Here is a 17710-nt window from a genome sequence, read left to right as displayed (position 1 = left end):
ACAATATCAGTTACAAAACCTATAAGTTGCTATAATTCGTTAGGACCTCAAGTTACATACCGAATGAATAGGCGTTAGTTCCGCAATTGGTTAGAACATTTCTGATGGCTCCACATGTGCCCAGCCTCTTATAGATAAAACTTTAACTGCATCACTACGTTGGTCGCTAATTGGCTGGCATCACTCATCATGGGTGGTATGGCGAGAGGGACGCTGATCGGTAAGCACCTTGCTTACCAACCATGGACACTTTGACAAGGCGTCAAGATATAATTGTGACATATGGGTTGAGAAGAGAAGTCTGTGTCTGCACATTTTCCAATTAAAAGTAACTCCTCATCATACCCAGGTCATGTGCTCTTTTTTTTTCTTCCTTTGTATTTTGGCCTTGAGTATTGTCTTGTTGCTATGTGTATGCTAGGCACTTTGGCATGTGTCTTATCTGAACTTGACTTATAATTAATGACTAGGGTTCTTCATGACTTGATCACATGTTAGAGGGCCCTGATGGAGAGTGAATGTTTTCATATTTATTGGATTTGTAGCTAATTATAATGTGTATGTAATGTTCCTTGTGGCCTTTTGGGACACCTTTCCCTATTCCCTATTCTCTATGGAGTCGCTTGGCATAGTATTCTCGTGCACCTGGACATCAATGGTGTGTTGTTTCTATTAATTCAATTAACTGGGAAGGTTACTGTTTTGTCTCCTGGGAACTGTTATCTTGTTTGTGTGTGTGTCTGGCACGCCCACTTTTCCCTTCTATGCCTGACCTTTGTGTGTGCTATGACTGCGGTTCTGGGCAGCTTCAGAGCTTCTGGAATACATGTGTTTTGTAAATTCAACATTTTTACTGAGGCCTTGCTACTTCTAGACCCACTGCAGCCTCTGTGCTAAGAAAATGGCTGCACCTTGGTTCATACTCTGTCACGTTGTGCCTTGCATCACTTACATATTTCTGTTCTTTGGGGTTATATATATACACATGTATGTTCTTTGTGTCAACATGCAAGTATCCTTCATGTCTATGTGTTAGTATTCTTTACATCTATGCACTCTTCATGCCTACTTGTACTTGTGTCTGCTACATGTACTTTGTGTGCATGTGTATAGCCATCTAGTCATTCTCTATCTATGTATGTAAATAGTAACAATTACCTGGTACCCTACTTGTCACACCATCTATTCTATTCTCAATGGTACCTTCATATTCTTAGTTTGCCTAGTCCTGTACCCCTTGACTCTTGGGGCGCTAGGGCTGTCTCAGCTCGTATTGTTTCTCACCTGGACGGAACTGGCGAGGGGCAGGGACAAGAAGTGGTACTTGCATACTCATCTGAGTAGGGTCATTAGGTGTTACCTGTATATTCATCTGCCCCATTACACCAAGCTGGGTCAAGAACGGGAAGGAAGCCGGGTACTGGAAACAATGTGGCAGAGCAATGGCAGAGCAAAGCAGGTAACGAGGGCAGAATGCGGGAACAACAAGGTGGCTGCATGCAGGGCATTAAGATGCACCTGAATGAATGGGAAGCTAACTTATAAAAGCTTCTGGGGTGCAGCTGCAGGGATGTGCTGCCATGGCAACCGAAGTGCAGCCACGTTGCAGGGGAGGCTGGGCCTCCACCATGACATGCACAGACGAGCATGGCACCTGCCGTGGCATGAGCATTTCCTCCCACAAGACCGCCGCCAGCACTGTGCCACTGGGCTCACGCATGTTTCCCAGCACTGGACAGCCCTCTCAAGCAATACGCCAGTGAGGGTAGGTACGCCACCCTTTAGCAGGCAAGCGGCTTGCCGCACAAAGTGAGGCAGGTGTGACACTGAGACTCACTTGTCATTGGTTGTCCATGAGACATTCTTCCACAGGGCTGGTTCATTTGTCTCTGCTCAGTCTCTATAGAACATTGGGCACAGTTAAGGTCAGAAGCCAAATCAGCCATTGCAAAGGAGTGTATTGGGTTATAGTAAATCTTAGCCCCTAGATACCCTGCAAAGGTGTTAGTCACTTGGGGGCGTGGGGGCGGGATGACTTGTACCCCTTTTGGAGTCCCTATCACCTAAAGGAGAGACACCTCCAGAGGGATCCCATTTACCCTGTCTCCTAGGGGGTGTTAAGCGAAGCAAGCTCACCTCCCTAGTCCCAAACAGGTGGCTCCCCCTTGGGGATAGGTGGCGATCTCCCTGTATTCGTCACAGCCTCCATAAAATGCATGTTTGCAGTTCAAACACTAATAGTGTTACCTGGGGCTGAGAGGACACAAGGTACTTTTCCAGCTATTCATTATACTCCAGAGGCACAGCAAGGCACCCCCATTCAAATAATGTGCCTCATTACAAGTTTGGCTGTATTTCGGTGGTAAATCGGCCAAAATACTGCCAAATGGAATAACCGCAATGCCACTTGGTCCCGCGTGGTGGTAGGTGGTATAAGTCCATAGGACTCCATGGGGATTTCTGTGGAATTACCACCGGTGGTAATTCCGCTTACGGTAATTCTGCCAATTTTGTCATTTCTTGGCGTTAAGGTGGAGGATTTACTTCTAGCATTTTGCTGGTGGAAAATGGTCCACCTTAACACAACAGTTGTAGTACATTGGTGCAGTGATGCAGCAGTAATGCAGTGGTTATGGAATGAGGCCCAATGTGTCCTTGTGATCTCTAGCCAGAAGCATGGTCAGTTTGGATCAATTCTAGTATAGCCTGGGAGACATGAAACTGCAGATCCTAATCATCTGTGTTACTGATCTCAATCACACCCCTGAATGATGGGGCATTTATAGGGAGTTTCTTACATCTGTAACTTATCGAGATTTCATATTTTACACATATTCCACAGAGAACGGTTTATGATCTCTGAACAGTTGTGTCCAAAATAGACTTGAATGGAAGCTGAAGTCATTGGCTTTGCAGGTGATTTGTCTACTGTAATAGCCTTCTCCTGAATCTTCCTTCCTCCACTCTGCGACCCCTTCAACTTATCCAGAATAAAGCAGCAAGACTTATCCTTGACCTTAAGCCCAGGGACCGCATTGCTCCTGCTCTAAAAAGTCTTCACTGGCTCCCAATTGCTGCCACTGATTACATTCAAATCCCTCTGCATCATCCACAAGGCTGTTTGGGACCTGGGACCACGCTATCTTTAACTTTATCTCACTAAATACTCTCTCTTTGTGTGTAAAGCATTTCGCTAAAAAGAGGGCAGGGGGTCGCTCACATTCCTCTGCGGACTCCCTCCTTTAGAATAGCCTCCCCCTACTCCTGTGCCTTGAGCAGGACCTTCTCAAATTTCCGGAAGCTCCTTAAGACTTTCCTCTTTTCCTCCTCCTTCCCACCTTCTCTCTTCTGCTAGTCCCACAGTTGCTGAATCTGTGTCCTTGGCCCTTATGCTTCTTAGGGGCCTTGACCTCCCTCACTGATTACTCTCAGCTCCTGTCTATCCACAGCACTTTGCATCTGCTCACCCTCTGCTCTGGAGGCTCGCACTTGCACCCCCTGCGGCTCTGGCCATGTAGCACTCAACATTCCTAGCACTTCCTCCATGGCTCTCCCACGAGCTTGAACTCCCCAGCACTTAGCCCCTCTTCCTTTCTGCACTTGCACGTTCTGAATACTCACAAGGCATAGTAGGTTTGTCCCTCTTCCCCTCAGCTCTTAATATTGTGTTGTAATGTACCCTCCCTCCCTGCCCTGTGGGCGCTTTGAAACAGTATATTCTTATTGTTTAAGCGCCTAACAAGCAAACAGTAAATAAATGACGCTGTGTGGTATTCTCTGCAGTGAATAGTTTGGTGCACGACTGCCCATGAACTCGGGTGTAGCTAAAAACCAAAGACCCTGAGCAGTGCCCCTCATTGATAACATGTGGCTGCGCTCACATAAGAATTCTGGCTGTTGCTCTCTACAAGAAAGACTAACAACTGTGGTAGTGCAACCATTGACAAAGCTCAATGGGTAACTTCAAAATGGGGTTCAACGAACATAATATAAGTGACAGATCTAAAGCTGGATGCCATGAGCTGCTCCGCTGAACATCTTTGTCCAAGATGGCCTCCCCTAGATAACAACACAACAGTTGACCTTGAATGTATGAATGCGGTTTTTAATACCATGCACTGTCTGGGTTTGTGCACTACTGTAAGTAGAAGACTGATGCACGTGAACATGTGATCTCACCAGCAATGGCATGTACTGATGCCTTGTGGTTGGACTCGCACAATCTGGTTCCTGCTGTTGACATGAGAGAAAGTGGAGGTTAATGAGTGGTGTGGAACAAATGAGCAGACATTAATAACATGCTACCAAAACATACTAGATCATGTCAAGAAATAAACGCTCTTCACAGACATAACAATTTAACTTACAAACTCAATTGTTTGTTTCTCAACAGGACTTTCACAGCACAGACTTGAACAAAAAAAGTGTCAGCAAGCCTGCTCACCCAGCAGAACTAGCCAAACCAACACCAACCTCAGCACCAACCCCAGCACCAACCCCAGCATCAACATACAAACCTCACAGCAACGGAAATGAACATCAGACCGACGGGAAGTCAAATTCAGTGCCTCCGCCAGAGACCAATGGTAACCAGTGGTTTCCCAAAGACCTGATCCTCAACAAGACTACAGAGGAACTCCCGGAAGGAGTGGATCCAACACGGAAGGAGGTAAAAAAGAACACACGGCATGTGGGATAATGGACTGGGACTGATACTGTTTTATCTTGACAGCACCTGTGCATTGTCTTTGTATGTTGTCAGCCTCCCTGAGAGCTCTCTGCCTTGGGTTGCCGGTGCTATGCAACAAATAGATCATTGGGCCTCATTATGACGAATGCTGGTCCGGAAACAACAGTGGCGGTAAACCCACTGCCACCATTGTTTCCGGACCGGCACACTACAAGTTCTGCAGGAGGGTGGCCTTACTGCTGCCAGGCGAGAGTAACACCACCCGCCTGCAGACGGAAATGGAAACACTGGCACCGTTAATTACAGTGCTGGTGTTTCCATGGTCCCCATCTACATGAAATCCTATGGGACTTCATGGGAATGGGGAGTAACGTCATTCCGCCTCTGGAATTACCGGACCACCAAGGCTTTAATGCCCCCGTAAATCCGGCAAGTCTAGAGGCGGTAATTCATTCCGGGTCCGGCGGCAGCCTGCTGGTTTTTCCGGCATGGCTACTGCCGGACTCAGAATGAGGCCATTGTGTTTTGGGTAGGTCTTCCACGCTATATGGTTGTGCACAAAAAGCACGTTTTAATATGTAATGTATTGCTTATTTAGAAATCAATGGTACAACTTAATGGGCCTCATTACAAGTGAGGCGGAACGGGTTAACGGGACCCGCTAAAGGAGGAGGACCCGTTGAACCCGTTCCGCCTAATTACAAGCTCCCCTCGCGGGACCCGGTATGTAACGCCTGGTCTTGCTTATCGGGTCCCGCGAGGGGAAGAGGGAGCACACAACGGGCCGCTCGTAATCGGCCTGTTGTTTGCTCCCTCCCCCATTCCCATTCAGCCCTATGGTCCGGGCCCGGGTTCCTGGAGGGAGGAATTACCGGGCCCTCCAAACTCGGAATGGCCCGGTAATTCCCCATTCTGGGAACCCGGACACGATTTTGGCGGCAGCCATGCCGCCAATAGCGGCATGGCTGCCGCCAAAATCGTAATGAGGCCCAATGTGTTGGTTAATTCATTATTTAAATGTGGTTTGTATTTGCTTCGGCAAGAAAAGACACTAGAACAGTAACCTCCCTGCCGGTGTCAGTGCTGACCCATGCTTCGTCCATAAGGGCTTTTCAAGGCACTGGATACTTACATCTCAACTACATCAATGTGGTTCCTTCCATTATTGCAGGGCCATTAGCAGGTTCCCTTCTACCTTCACTCCACCAGCATGCCGCTCATCATTCTGCACAAGCCATTACACCAGTGTAGTCAAAGAAGAATTAAACCAGGCAAAAATCCTGCAAGGAACGAACCGCACTGATATGGTTAAGATTTAACTATCCTATGCTTTGAAACAAGAGTCGGCACGAAGACTGGCAAGGAGGTTACTGTGCTGCTGTCTTTTCTGGGTCAAGAAAATTTAAATAATGAATGTGTCAAGTAATAACGTTTTACCATTGATTTCTAAAAATGCAATAAATAATATGTAATATCTGTTTTTTGTACATAACCATTTGGCATTGCGCAGAACGCCTGCCCAAAACACAATAATTGATATTGCAGACACAGGGCGGTAGTGTCTCATCCTGGGCTCAGTGACACTGCTGTTTCTATATCTGATAGATACACAACAATAACATTATGTTAGGTGTTTCCCTTCAAAATCATTGTAAATGAAATAGGACTGTCCTATCAAACAAAGACAATGTTCTGTGGCAAAAAGCATGCTTTTGAGCTAATTTGCATGCCCAGTATGCATTGCTTGGTGGCTGTGAATTGGAGGTGAACTTCCAGGGATTTCATTTCAGGTGGTAGGGATTATTCAAACTTGTATAAACCCACCATCAAATTGTTGGTGTTTGCTTAGTATTTTGTTGAAAGCTGGGTCCTGTGACTCTTCAACATTGCATTGAGTTGTCTACCAGTCAGAAGAAAGCTAGTGAACTGCCAGAGCATTGCACTGACATAGAGAGGGTGGATTGTAGTTAACTAGTAGTTAGTAGTCCAGTGGAATAGAGTTACTCTTTCAGGCGTGGTGTTTTAGTGTGGACTTGGAGTTGAGAATGGGTGATAAATGTAAGGAAGTGGAACCTTCCCTGGGAGTGGACAACCCACACAATATTCTTCAAAACAGGTTCTCTTTTTAGTCAAATTAATTACTCAACTGATACTTTCCTATGCTGCGAGAGCCACATGGCTCCCACTGACAATGTAGATGTGCATGGACAGCCTAATAGTTGCCTCTGTGGATGCAGAAAAAAACGGGAAAATGGCTTTCCCCAGTTTACCCTGCATCCACATATTATGCCATGTGCAGCATCACCTCGCCTCGCACACCAAGATGCCTGAACATTAGGCTGTTCGCAAATTCAGCTCAACCACACAGATTGTGCATGCTTTTTATGTGGGAGCGAAAAAACAGGCACTGCATTGTGTTCATACAGTGGAAGCGATACCAGTGCCAGTCAGCATTTCATATCTCTAATGTCACCACATGCGCATTGCAGCGGTCACCCTGTGATCACCAAATCCATGCAGTAAAATGCCCCTTAAATCATGGAGGTGAACTGCCACAGCTTCTCTCCAATTTCACCCATGCCCCCGGCCCATGGCACTTGGGGACAGATTATGGAAACTTTGCACCAGTGAACGAGCACTTTTCCATGGTATTAGCACCAGGGCAAAGTCTGCCCTTAGCCAAAGCCTGCCCTGAGGCAAAGCTCTCTTCTTTCATTGCATTTTTGCACCATGGCAAAGTTTGCCCTAGTGCTAATAGCAGTCCGCATGAGCACTAGGGCAAACTTTGTCCTGGTGGGAAAATGCACTGAAAGAATAGGGTTTAGCGCTAGGGCAAACTTTGCCCTAGTGCTAATACATTGCAAAATTGCACTTGCATTGGTGCAAGGATTCAGTAATGTGGCACAAGGTGGTCATCCTGGTCAAGGTCAGGCAGTTCCTATCACTAGCTTCTGGTGAATGGGTGATGCCGCTCCACAGAGTGGACAGAGGTGCATGGCTTTACCTCGCGGACCATCGACTCAGGTTAGCGTTTGCTCTGACACATGCACTTCCCGCTTCTTTTGCAGATGTACCTCTCAGACGCCGACTTTGCCAGCATCCTGGGAATGCCGAAGACAGAATTCTACACCTTGCCGAAGTGGAAGCAACAAAGCTTGAAAAAACAACGTGGATTGTTCTGAGGGCACAGAAGGCAACGCGGATTTCTCTGAAGAAGCAGCAGCGAGTGTTTGAAAGAGACTACTGGCATACTACTGATAATGCAGGGCATTTGGCTGCCTCTTAAGGAATTACAAGGAGGCTGTTGAAAGGGGGGCCTCTGGCTTCAACATGGGAAACAAGCATGCAACACTCCCCTATACTTTGGTTCAGAACAGAGAATGCCAAAGCTAGTCATAGTTACAGATGAGCAAGCAATACTGCAAACATGCTAAACGTTTGCTATGGTACAGGCAAGATGCCATATATTCTCCCAAATGGTCTGTTCCATGCAGCACTAAACTTTAAATTAGGATTCATGTCTTGGGGTGACTGTCTATGGTTATATTGTGGCTTGCTGAGTGGTTGTGCGGTTAAACAAGCTCTCAGCAAGTTGACGCTCTGCCAGGGATTTGTGTTGGGGTTTCATGAGCCAAGGCCTATCTCAGTTAAGCCGCTTGCCAGGGCTAACCTGTCATTGTGGGTTTACATAGACTGAGTCAGAAGGAGGCCATTTTCATGCAAGGCATGTCTTGGTTAATTCACTTTTCAGGACTAATCTACCCATGTGGGTTTCTCTGGAGTGAGTCAGAAAGAGGCCATTTGCTTCAGGGAATCCTACAAATAAGAGTGCAGGAGGCAGATTGGCAGATTAACCCAGAAAGCCTGAAATGAGAGACATTCCTTTGTCATCACTTGTGGAGTACTCCAGTGAAAAGCTATTCCATACTCTTGGGGTTTCTTATAAACTATGACATACTTGTGGCCTGCTGCTTCTGGCTCACCTATCTCTTATGCCAAACTCCTAATACAAGTGAAGTACCCGTTTTATTGACACGGGACAGAGTGTTCATTTGAATATAGGTTTACATTTCCCAAGACTTTGCCAAGATGGCTCCATATTGAGGCTGAACATCAGAGATGTGTACTTGTTCTCAGTGGCCTTTTCACCTAGCCACATGACCGCTAATACTTTTATGTATAGCAGCATGTGGGTTCAATGCATCAAAAGAACCTTCCTTTTGGATAATACTGCTGTATACGAATATAGTGCCATTTCAGAGTTAGCTTATCACAAACCCCAGCAGTTACCACAAAGAGGCCAACAATATGTGATTAGAGGCATAGGGACCATACATTTTATTAGTTCAACTTTTTAAAAAAATATTAAAAACCCCACGGTAGTCACCAAGTCACCCCTTTTTTTCAATAGAAACATAACAGATGTATGTGCAGAGTGCATGTTCACCCATAGGCGTCTCACTACACTACAGGCAGGTGACAGTCACTTTATCAACCTGAGAAGGATGAAGGATTGAGTGAACCGGGTAGGATTCCAAGCGGAGACCAAGGTGAAACACGAATCCCAGTAGTCGATGCATTAGTTCACTAAGGGGAGCAGAGCCCTGTTTTATGATAGCGCTTCTGTGGCACCAATTGGCACTCTGACCCACAAAAAAGAGCTCTCATAGATAGTTAGGCACCTCACATAATCGCACCTATTCTAAGGCAATGGACCCCGGGACACTATAAATGTTACATCTTCTGCACAGCGAAAGCAGTTGCTTTTGTTCTATTATGCCCTTCGATACCATTATGTATGCTAATTGCTGGGTGCCAATGCCAAGTGGAATTGGCAAATGTTACAGTTCTCCACGTATTGTCATATTTAAAGGTCTGGATTTCCTTTGATAAACTTTGTTCCTGTGCAAACTCTCTACACTTTCAGAAACAACTCTGTGGAGGTTTGTAAATAAACTCTGTAGCAGGTGAAAGCACAATGATATCTCTGCAGTCCATCTAAGATTTGTGCATTATTTGCCAGAGGATTCGTGCACCATGTTCTGCATTCTCCTAAGGAGCAGATACACTGCGAAGGAGAGCCAGCCTGACAGAAGTTCCACAGTAAGCAGTTGACTGTATGTAATTCCTACATGGCCAAACGTGACTTACTTTCCACTGCTTTTTACAGTAGAAGGAAGCCATGCAAATAATATAGGCTTAGGAGGGACAAGTATATTTTGTTTTTATTTTATAATATTAATGTGCCATGGTGAAGATTAAGTACAAAACATTTCCTGAAAATAATCTGGTTTGTATTTTGCTTACTAGACAAATAAATGAGAGAGATCTAGAAGCTAAGTGTGGGTGGCTTACAGTTTGTGATTTCCAAATTCATACTTGTATTATTTGATATTTGTATTTATTTGAAGAACAGAGATGTCAATTTCGAGCAGAAAGTACTTACAATCACACATTCACAAGTTGTCAAGGCATTCCCTGAAGGGTGCCTGTACAACAGTGTAAATAAGTGAAGCAGTTTACAAGGGTGTACAAAACTGGGACATGCAGCAAGAACAAAACAACAACAACAAAAATGTATATATAAGAAAACAGGTGACTTACAAAGGTGACATGAACCTTAGGGGGGTGCTTCAAACTAAAGAGGAGTACTATTTAAATATACAAAACTACATTGTTAAGCATCACTGGAGGTGGTGAAGGAATAGATTTTCACATTTCATCATCACAAACTGAAAAAGAAGAATGTACATGTTTTTAGTGACTAAATTAACTATGTTTTACTCGAGTGGCCTGGATTGAAAAGTATAATATCCCGTATGTATTTCAATACCAAATAGAGTTTCAGGTAAGTGTTTGTGAGAGAAAGCAATGCAACTTCATTACCCAAAACGTGCAATTATAAATTCTCCCATGCTTAAAATCTTGGGTAGTATAACGGAAACGTTTCACTGGTACAAATGCAATCAGCACTGTGGCAAAAATAGTCCTATTGCAAAAAACATATTCTTTCAATTTACTTTTGCACCACGTCAATGTTTGCCCATGCCTTAGCACCTCACTATAGGTTTGGCAGTCAATCCTATGACTAACTGCCAAGATTGATGACTGTTACCACCACCACTCGATCCCGTGGCATTACTACAGTATTACGAATTGTGGTGTAGAGGAAGAAACACCCATTTTTTGAGTCAATGGAACTCCATGTCGATTTTTGGTGGATTTACCACTTGCATCATAATGGAGGTAAATCCTCTACTTCAAGGACAAACTCGGAATTCTCCTCTGCAGGAAAAGTGGTGATAATTCCGTTACTGCCAAACATGTGGTGGTAATGTAATTACAACCACTTTTATTTACCACCAAACTTGTAATGAGGCCCTTAGTCCTTTGCTGTTGTGGAAAAATGCTTTGAAATCCTGTTTTTCTGCAGTAGGGCAGTTGTTGTCCCAGTGCTAATTGCACTTGCACCACTGCAAGGTTTCTGTAATATGGCCCCTTGTGTGCAAAACAAGTATTGACAAAGTCAATAGATCTGCCATTTTATGAGTAAGAGCGTATACATGCATTGCATGAGTAGATAGATGTATGGATGAATGGGTGAGATAGAGCATTGTAGTTGCGAAGATGGTGAAACACTTCCACCAGAAACACTTTGTGGTGGATGAATGAAAGTGTGGGGCAAGTGAAATTACCTTGTTTAAGGATATATGGATGAAAGCATGAGGGAGTGGTGATGGGTAAAGCTTGCATGAAACAAATGGGATGTTTAATGGCTGTAAGAATGCAAGTGAGTGGGTGAATGAATACATTAAAATGTTGGGTTGAAACATTGTAAGTGGGAGGATAGAAGGATGGATCAGCGGATTAGAAGGAGAGGACAGATGATGGAATGGGAGTGTGAAAATGGATGGATGAGTGGGTGGGTGGATGAATGGGTGGGTGGATGGCTGGTTGGATGGATGGATGTTTGGATTGAAGAATGAGAATAGATGGGGGAATGGATGAGAGTGTAAGGACTGATAACAAAACGACTGAGAGGGTGTGGAAGGATGCGGACATGAAAGTGCAAATATAGATGAATGGCGAATGAATGATTGAATGAATGAATGAGAGTGTGAGGATTGGCAAATACATTCGAATGAAAGATTGGAGGAATGAATGAATCAATGACAATTTACGAGTAGATGAATGAATATATTAACACATTAATGAATGGACCAAAATGGATGTATGAGTGCTAATGAACAGCGCAATGAACATGATGAATGGGTGAATACTTGTGAGTGAGAATTGGGGATTTACTGATGGATGAACAAATTAGTGTGTGACTGCCAAAAACGATTAATAAATGAGGGTGCATGAATGTGAATGAACTGTGTGAGGATAAGTACATTAACCCCTTAACTGCCAGGCTACTATGCAAGTCTATGCAAAAAGGACGAGCATACTCGTCCTTGGCACAGTGGGAGAACGGATGAATAAATGAGACTGGGGATGGATGTATAGATAGAAAAATGATGGATGGATGATGTAGTGTGAACATGGGTGTGCAACCTTTGGTTCTCCAGATGTTTTGGACTACAAATCCCATCAGCATTAGCCAGCATAGAGAATAGTGAGGGATCATGGCACTAATAGCCAAAATCATCTGGAGAGCCCCAGATCCCAGCCCCCAGGGTAGAAGGTCAATAAATGTGTGTGTGATGATGGATACACAGAAGACTGATTCTATGTGGGAGGTGAGTACAAGAATGAAGTGTGAAGATGGATGGTTCAATAGGGAATAAACGACGAAAAGTTACATTAGTTGATTCCAGTCTTTGGTGTCATTCTCTCCTTGTTGCTCCACTCCTTTACTCTCCGTGCCTTTGCTGTTGTTTCCTTTCTACTCTGCTCTCTCATTCTCTCTGTATCCTCCATTCTGTCTGATGTGCTTTCTTCACCTTTGCCTGTTAACGCCAACTGATAATCTCTCCAAATGATTTCCCAGCTGAACTGGGCAACATGAAGAAGCGGCAGGGCCTGGCAGACCATATATCCAATTTGGCAAAATGACAAAAAAGCTTTACATCCACAAAACAAATCTAGATCAAACTACTAATTTTGCTATTGATTTGGTTCCTACAATTTTAATAGATGAACCCCCCATTGTTGAAAAGGGCAACAATTCTTCACCCCAAAAATAAAACTATTTGGGGGCTGGTGCTATCTTTGTGGCTTGGAATATCGAATAGTATCCTGTATCACTATAATTTGAGTAACTTGAAAGTGGTATTACTTAACACGAGATCATTAGTTCTACATGCGACTGACATTTATGTTCTGATTAGTACTAAATACCTAGACATCCGCTGTATAACTGAGACTTGGCTTAATGACACTGACACCCATGCAGCTCAGTTAGCCACCCCAGGGTGTTTTAAAATCTTTAGAGAAGACTGTAAGGAAGCTAGAGGATTGGGTGTCACCATTATCTTTAAAGACTCTTTGAATATGCACACTACCAGTGCTGGTGTATTGGCCGCTGTGAGCATTTGTTTGTTAAGTTGAATGTTTATGTTAATATTACAATCAACCTTGTGGTATTATATAAACCACCATAAGATAGTCCTGTTTTTGAGGGAAAAAGTCTTACTTTAGTGAATGATTCGTTGAAAACCACCACACATATGACAGTGCTAGGCGATTTTAATTTTTGGGCACACAATGAATTAGATCATGAAGTTATAGCGTTGTGGTCAGCCCTGAGTGCTATGGGCTTCTCCCAGCACATTTCCTCCTCTACTCATAGGGAGGGCAATACTCTTGATTGGCTATTATCTTACAATCTTCAGATCTCTTCTCTTTCTATTACTCCCTACCCTTGGACGGATCATTTCCTAATATCTTATGAGGCATGTCTCCCCGCTCCTTTAAAACGGGTAGATAATAAAAAAAAAAACAAGATTGTTTCAGAAGGTGTGAAACCTGAGGATGGTCACTCCAGAGGCCTTTACTGAACTTGTCATACCGATGCTGCTTAATAAGCCTCCTTCCTACGATGTAGATGTTTTAGGAGGCCAATTTCAGGAGATTACATCTACACTGATTGATATGCTGGCCCCAGAAAAAAGTCAGGGTAGTAAAAAGCGAAGTTAAAAATAAAAGCTAGTTTAACAGTAATGTTTTCGTGCATAGAAAAATAAAAAGATATTGTAAACAAAATTGGCAGAAAGAACCTTGTTCTGAGACAAAAACACCTATAAGCTTGCTGCAGCAGGCTATGAGAATGACATTTTTCTTGCCAAAAAGGACAACTATTATAACAGAATGCTCAATGCAAAATCTTGCTCTAGGGAGCTGTTCTCTATTCTTAAAGAAAAGGAGGGGAAAGATGCTCTGGCAGCTCATGCCCTAAGAGTGATCGTCGGTGTCTGAACATTCAGATGGAATTTGCCAGGAAAATTGAGCAACACCAACACAATATCAAAAACCGCCAGATTGACGTGCAGGGTACCCTTTCTCTCCTAGAACTTGAACAGAGTAACACCAGGGACATTGACCCTGCTCCACCGAAGTTCAACTTTCTGTCAGTATCCAAGAGCAAAATTGCTCAGATCATTTTGAGTCTCAAGCCGACTTCTTGTATGGGTGACTCCTGCTCAGCAAGTATAGTTAATAAAGCCATCAATTGTCTCCCGCATTTGATCACAATTATTGTTATTTCATCATTTGCAGCCGCCTTGGTGCCTATGTGCCTACAAGAGGTTTGGGTCACCCCACTCTTAAAAATGGAGACGCTCGATCTTGAGGTTGCCGGCAATTACCGTCCTATCACTAACGTACCATTTCTCCTTAAGATCTTGGACATGACGGCCTACCAGCAGCTTCAGGAACATGTTAAAAGCAACTGTCTCCTTGGTCATCGCCAGTCTGGTTTCAGGGCCATGAATGGAACCGAGACTGCCCTACTTGATCTTAGGGCGAACCTTGTGGAGATGATTGATAAAGGTAGTAGTGCTATACTTATGCTTCTCAATCTCTCTGCAGCATTCGATTTCATGCACCACTCCTTGCTGCTTTAGAGACGGACGTAGCTCACTAATAGCTCTTAGGCCTAATTTACTCTGCTGGATCCTGTCTTGGCCCACGGCTATCAAGAGTTGCAATTGGTGAGTTAAGGCACCACCAGTTCCACTTCTTTGTGGTGTCTCTACGGGGTCTTGTCTATCCACAACACTTTTTAACATATATACCTGTCCTTTATTTGACCTGTTGGACAGAGTTGGGATGACACATACCAAATATGATTATTACACGCATGTTATTTTTTAACTGACAGGTAATTATGATCTTGACTCATCAATGAGTTCAGGAGTGAATGGCAATGTATTCCCTCATGCTTAATGATGGCAAGACCAGGCTGCTCATTGGTGGAAGTGATCAGCGTCTGAACAAGAAAGATGAGAGATACTGTCAGTTCAAGAGATTGCTGACTGTATAATTCCTGTTGTGTCGTCGGTTAAGACCCTAGGAATGTATTTTGAATCCAACCTCGCCATGAAAAAACATATAGCACATTTGAGCTCAACCTGCGTGTATATTATCAAGCAGACAAACAGATTGGACCTTATTTGTCTACCAACAACTTGGTTTTCCTGGCTGCTGCTTTGGTCAACTCGAAAATTGATTATTTGTAGACCGGCACATCAAAAAACAATCTTAACAGCTTGCAGGTTATACAAAATGGCGCTATAATAGTGTTCTGTGGACTAGCCGGAATGGAACATGTTTACGAAATCCAGAAGGACACTTCGCTAGCTTCCTGTTTACCACAGGATCTGAAACAAAATACTTACACTTACACATAAGTGTCAAGCAGGGAAAACCCCAAGCTATCTTACTGATTGTCTGCGTGATGCTCCTGCGCCAAGACCATTAAGATCTAATGCAGAGACCAATCTCTACCATCCCTGCTTAAAACCCAAAAGCTTTGGCGCAACAGGTTTCAACATGTGTGTGCCTGATCTCTGGAACAACCTACCTTCAACTTTTCGCACACTGCTGAATGTAGCCTCTTTTAAGAAGGTGATAAAGACACAATTTTTTAACTCTAATGATTGAATGGTACCTAATGCATTGTTATGATTTCCTGGATTTGTTATCTCAATTTATCTTGCCTGACTTCTCTTTATTTGTGTCTGTTTGTTTTTTGTCCTCCTTATGTGCGCACTGAGACCGATCGACAAGTTGCGTGCAAAAATAAATACATAATAATAATAGTAATAAGAGAACCATATGTCATTGTCAGTGTTAATGGAAGAGCAAGACTGGGTACTATGCAATGTAGGAATGTGCCTGATCAAACAACAGCTGTACATCAGGCCATATTTGATCTATCACAGATGCTGATCTAGCGGTAATCCTACAAACTATTGCTACAAAAATAGGCTCAAAGGAAGACTGCTACTGGGAACCAGAATCTGACTCTGCAAAGTGATAGTGACTCCAGTAAGAGCTCAGGGAAGTGAGGGAGAATCTGGGGGAGCTGCTAGTTTTAACCGAAAGGCAAGCAAGGAACTAATAGCAACACAAGAAATGGCAGCTTAAGATCTTGTAAAGGTTGGGAACACCAGTCCTTCGGATTCAATAATCGTAGAAACACTTTTGGCAACTGAGAAAATCATCTAGGAAAACCATTTTCCCTCAAAGCTAAACTTACTAAAATGTCTGCCAAACTAGGCCAGATGGATACAGAATGTAAAGGAATTGGTTAAGGTCCATGAAACCCGATTGGAGGAGGAAGATAGAAGACTCGAAGGAAATACGCATAGTACGAGATCCTAGACCTAGAATCAGACAACTAGATCCACCAGTGGAACTATGTAGTGAGAGGATCCAATTTAGACCCTCAATGGTGCGCAAGAAATGTTTTTAAAAGATTCCAAAGGAGCTTCTTTGGAAAAATATTTTGGAACATCCAAGCGCTACATCTTTTTATATGTGCTAGGCCTAGTAGCACACACATAACAGATTCTGGCACAGTGTTAGTAAATTTACAGAGTACAGGATCTGTGGTGGCAGCTTTAACATGTTCCACTGTGTACATTGATGAGGAGATAAAAGCCTGCGTAGAAGCAAGCCTCCCTAAACCAAAAAACACAGAAAACATATACATCCAGTGTAAAAGACAACACAGTAATGGTCACAACTCCCTGCAAGATTGGTGGCCCGATTGCATGGGCACTTCTAAACAAGCAGGACAGAGTAAGACTGATATCTGCTGCACATGCAGATTTGGCTACTGATTGAACATTTGTTTGAAGTACATAGTTATTGTAAAACACGTAAAGTGTTAATAAAAAAATGCATAGCTAGTCACCCAACATGTTTGCAGACAACAGCCTGCCATCCAAGTAAGCCTACAGAAACTCTGCTACTCAGGGCAATGGTTTGGTTTAAATGTAACTACATGAATCAGATAGGTCTATTGACAGAACTTAGAAAATACACATATTAGTTAATTGTAGTGGACTCGTGTACAAGGTTAACCTGGATCATTGCTCAGGGGAGGTTGAATATAAGGAGGTCATAAAGCTTTAGCAGTTTGCACTGGCAATGCAAACATCAAAAACACTCAAAGTTCACAATGTACGAGTCTTTTTGAGGCAACGCTTTTAAGGGAAGGCCTGTCTTGCTAAGCAAGTAACTTGAAATTCCCAAACACATTCAGAATGCACTTTAATGGGATTGTTGAGAGAGAGCATGGAACTATTAAAAGGCCCTGGCAAAATGCATCCTTTCCTCTGGGGGTAAGTGTGCAGATTGCTTGCCTTTAGATTCACAAATTTGGTATGCCAATATACATCCAATGTGCTCACGCGGGACAGATTAATTTCTTCTCCTCACGCTACTAAGAGAGCCTTTGATTGTGGAGAAAGACATTTTGACTGGAGCAAGTACAATAAAGGCAGGAACCCAAGTTCTAGAGAAGCTGCATCAAAAGGAGACCTTCCAGCCTCAGTACAGATGATCATT

General features: G+C 43.5%; 1 protein-coding gene across 2 annotated transcripts in view; it reads left to right on the top strand.

Moving 5' to 3' along the window:
- Positions 1-10030, top strand: part of VILL (villin like) — a 354049-nt gene extending 344019 nt beyond the window's left edge. For both annotated transcript variants that reach the window (XM_069647691.1, XM_069647690.1), the window contains exons 19-20: positions 4394-4669; positions 7759-10030. In XM_069647691.1, coding sequence (XP_069503792.1) covers positions 4394-4669; positions 7759-7872 — 390 coding nt within the window. In that variant the 3' untranslated portion in view covers positions 7873-10030. The remainder of the gene's footprint in view (positions 1-4393; positions 4670-7758) is intronic.
- The last annotated feature ends 7680 nt before the right edge of the window (positions 10031-17710 follow it).

The sequence above is a fragment of the Ambystoma mexicanum genome, chromosome 2q (assembly GCF_040938575.1).
Source record: "Ambystoma mexicanum isolate Mex_15411 chromosome 2q, UKY_AmexF1_1, whole genome shotgun sequence".
NCBI lineage: Eukaryota > Metazoa > Chordata > Amphibia > Caudata > Ambystomatidae > Ambystoma > Ambystoma mexicanum.
This window is presented reverse-complemented; position numbering and strand designations above follow the sequence as displayed.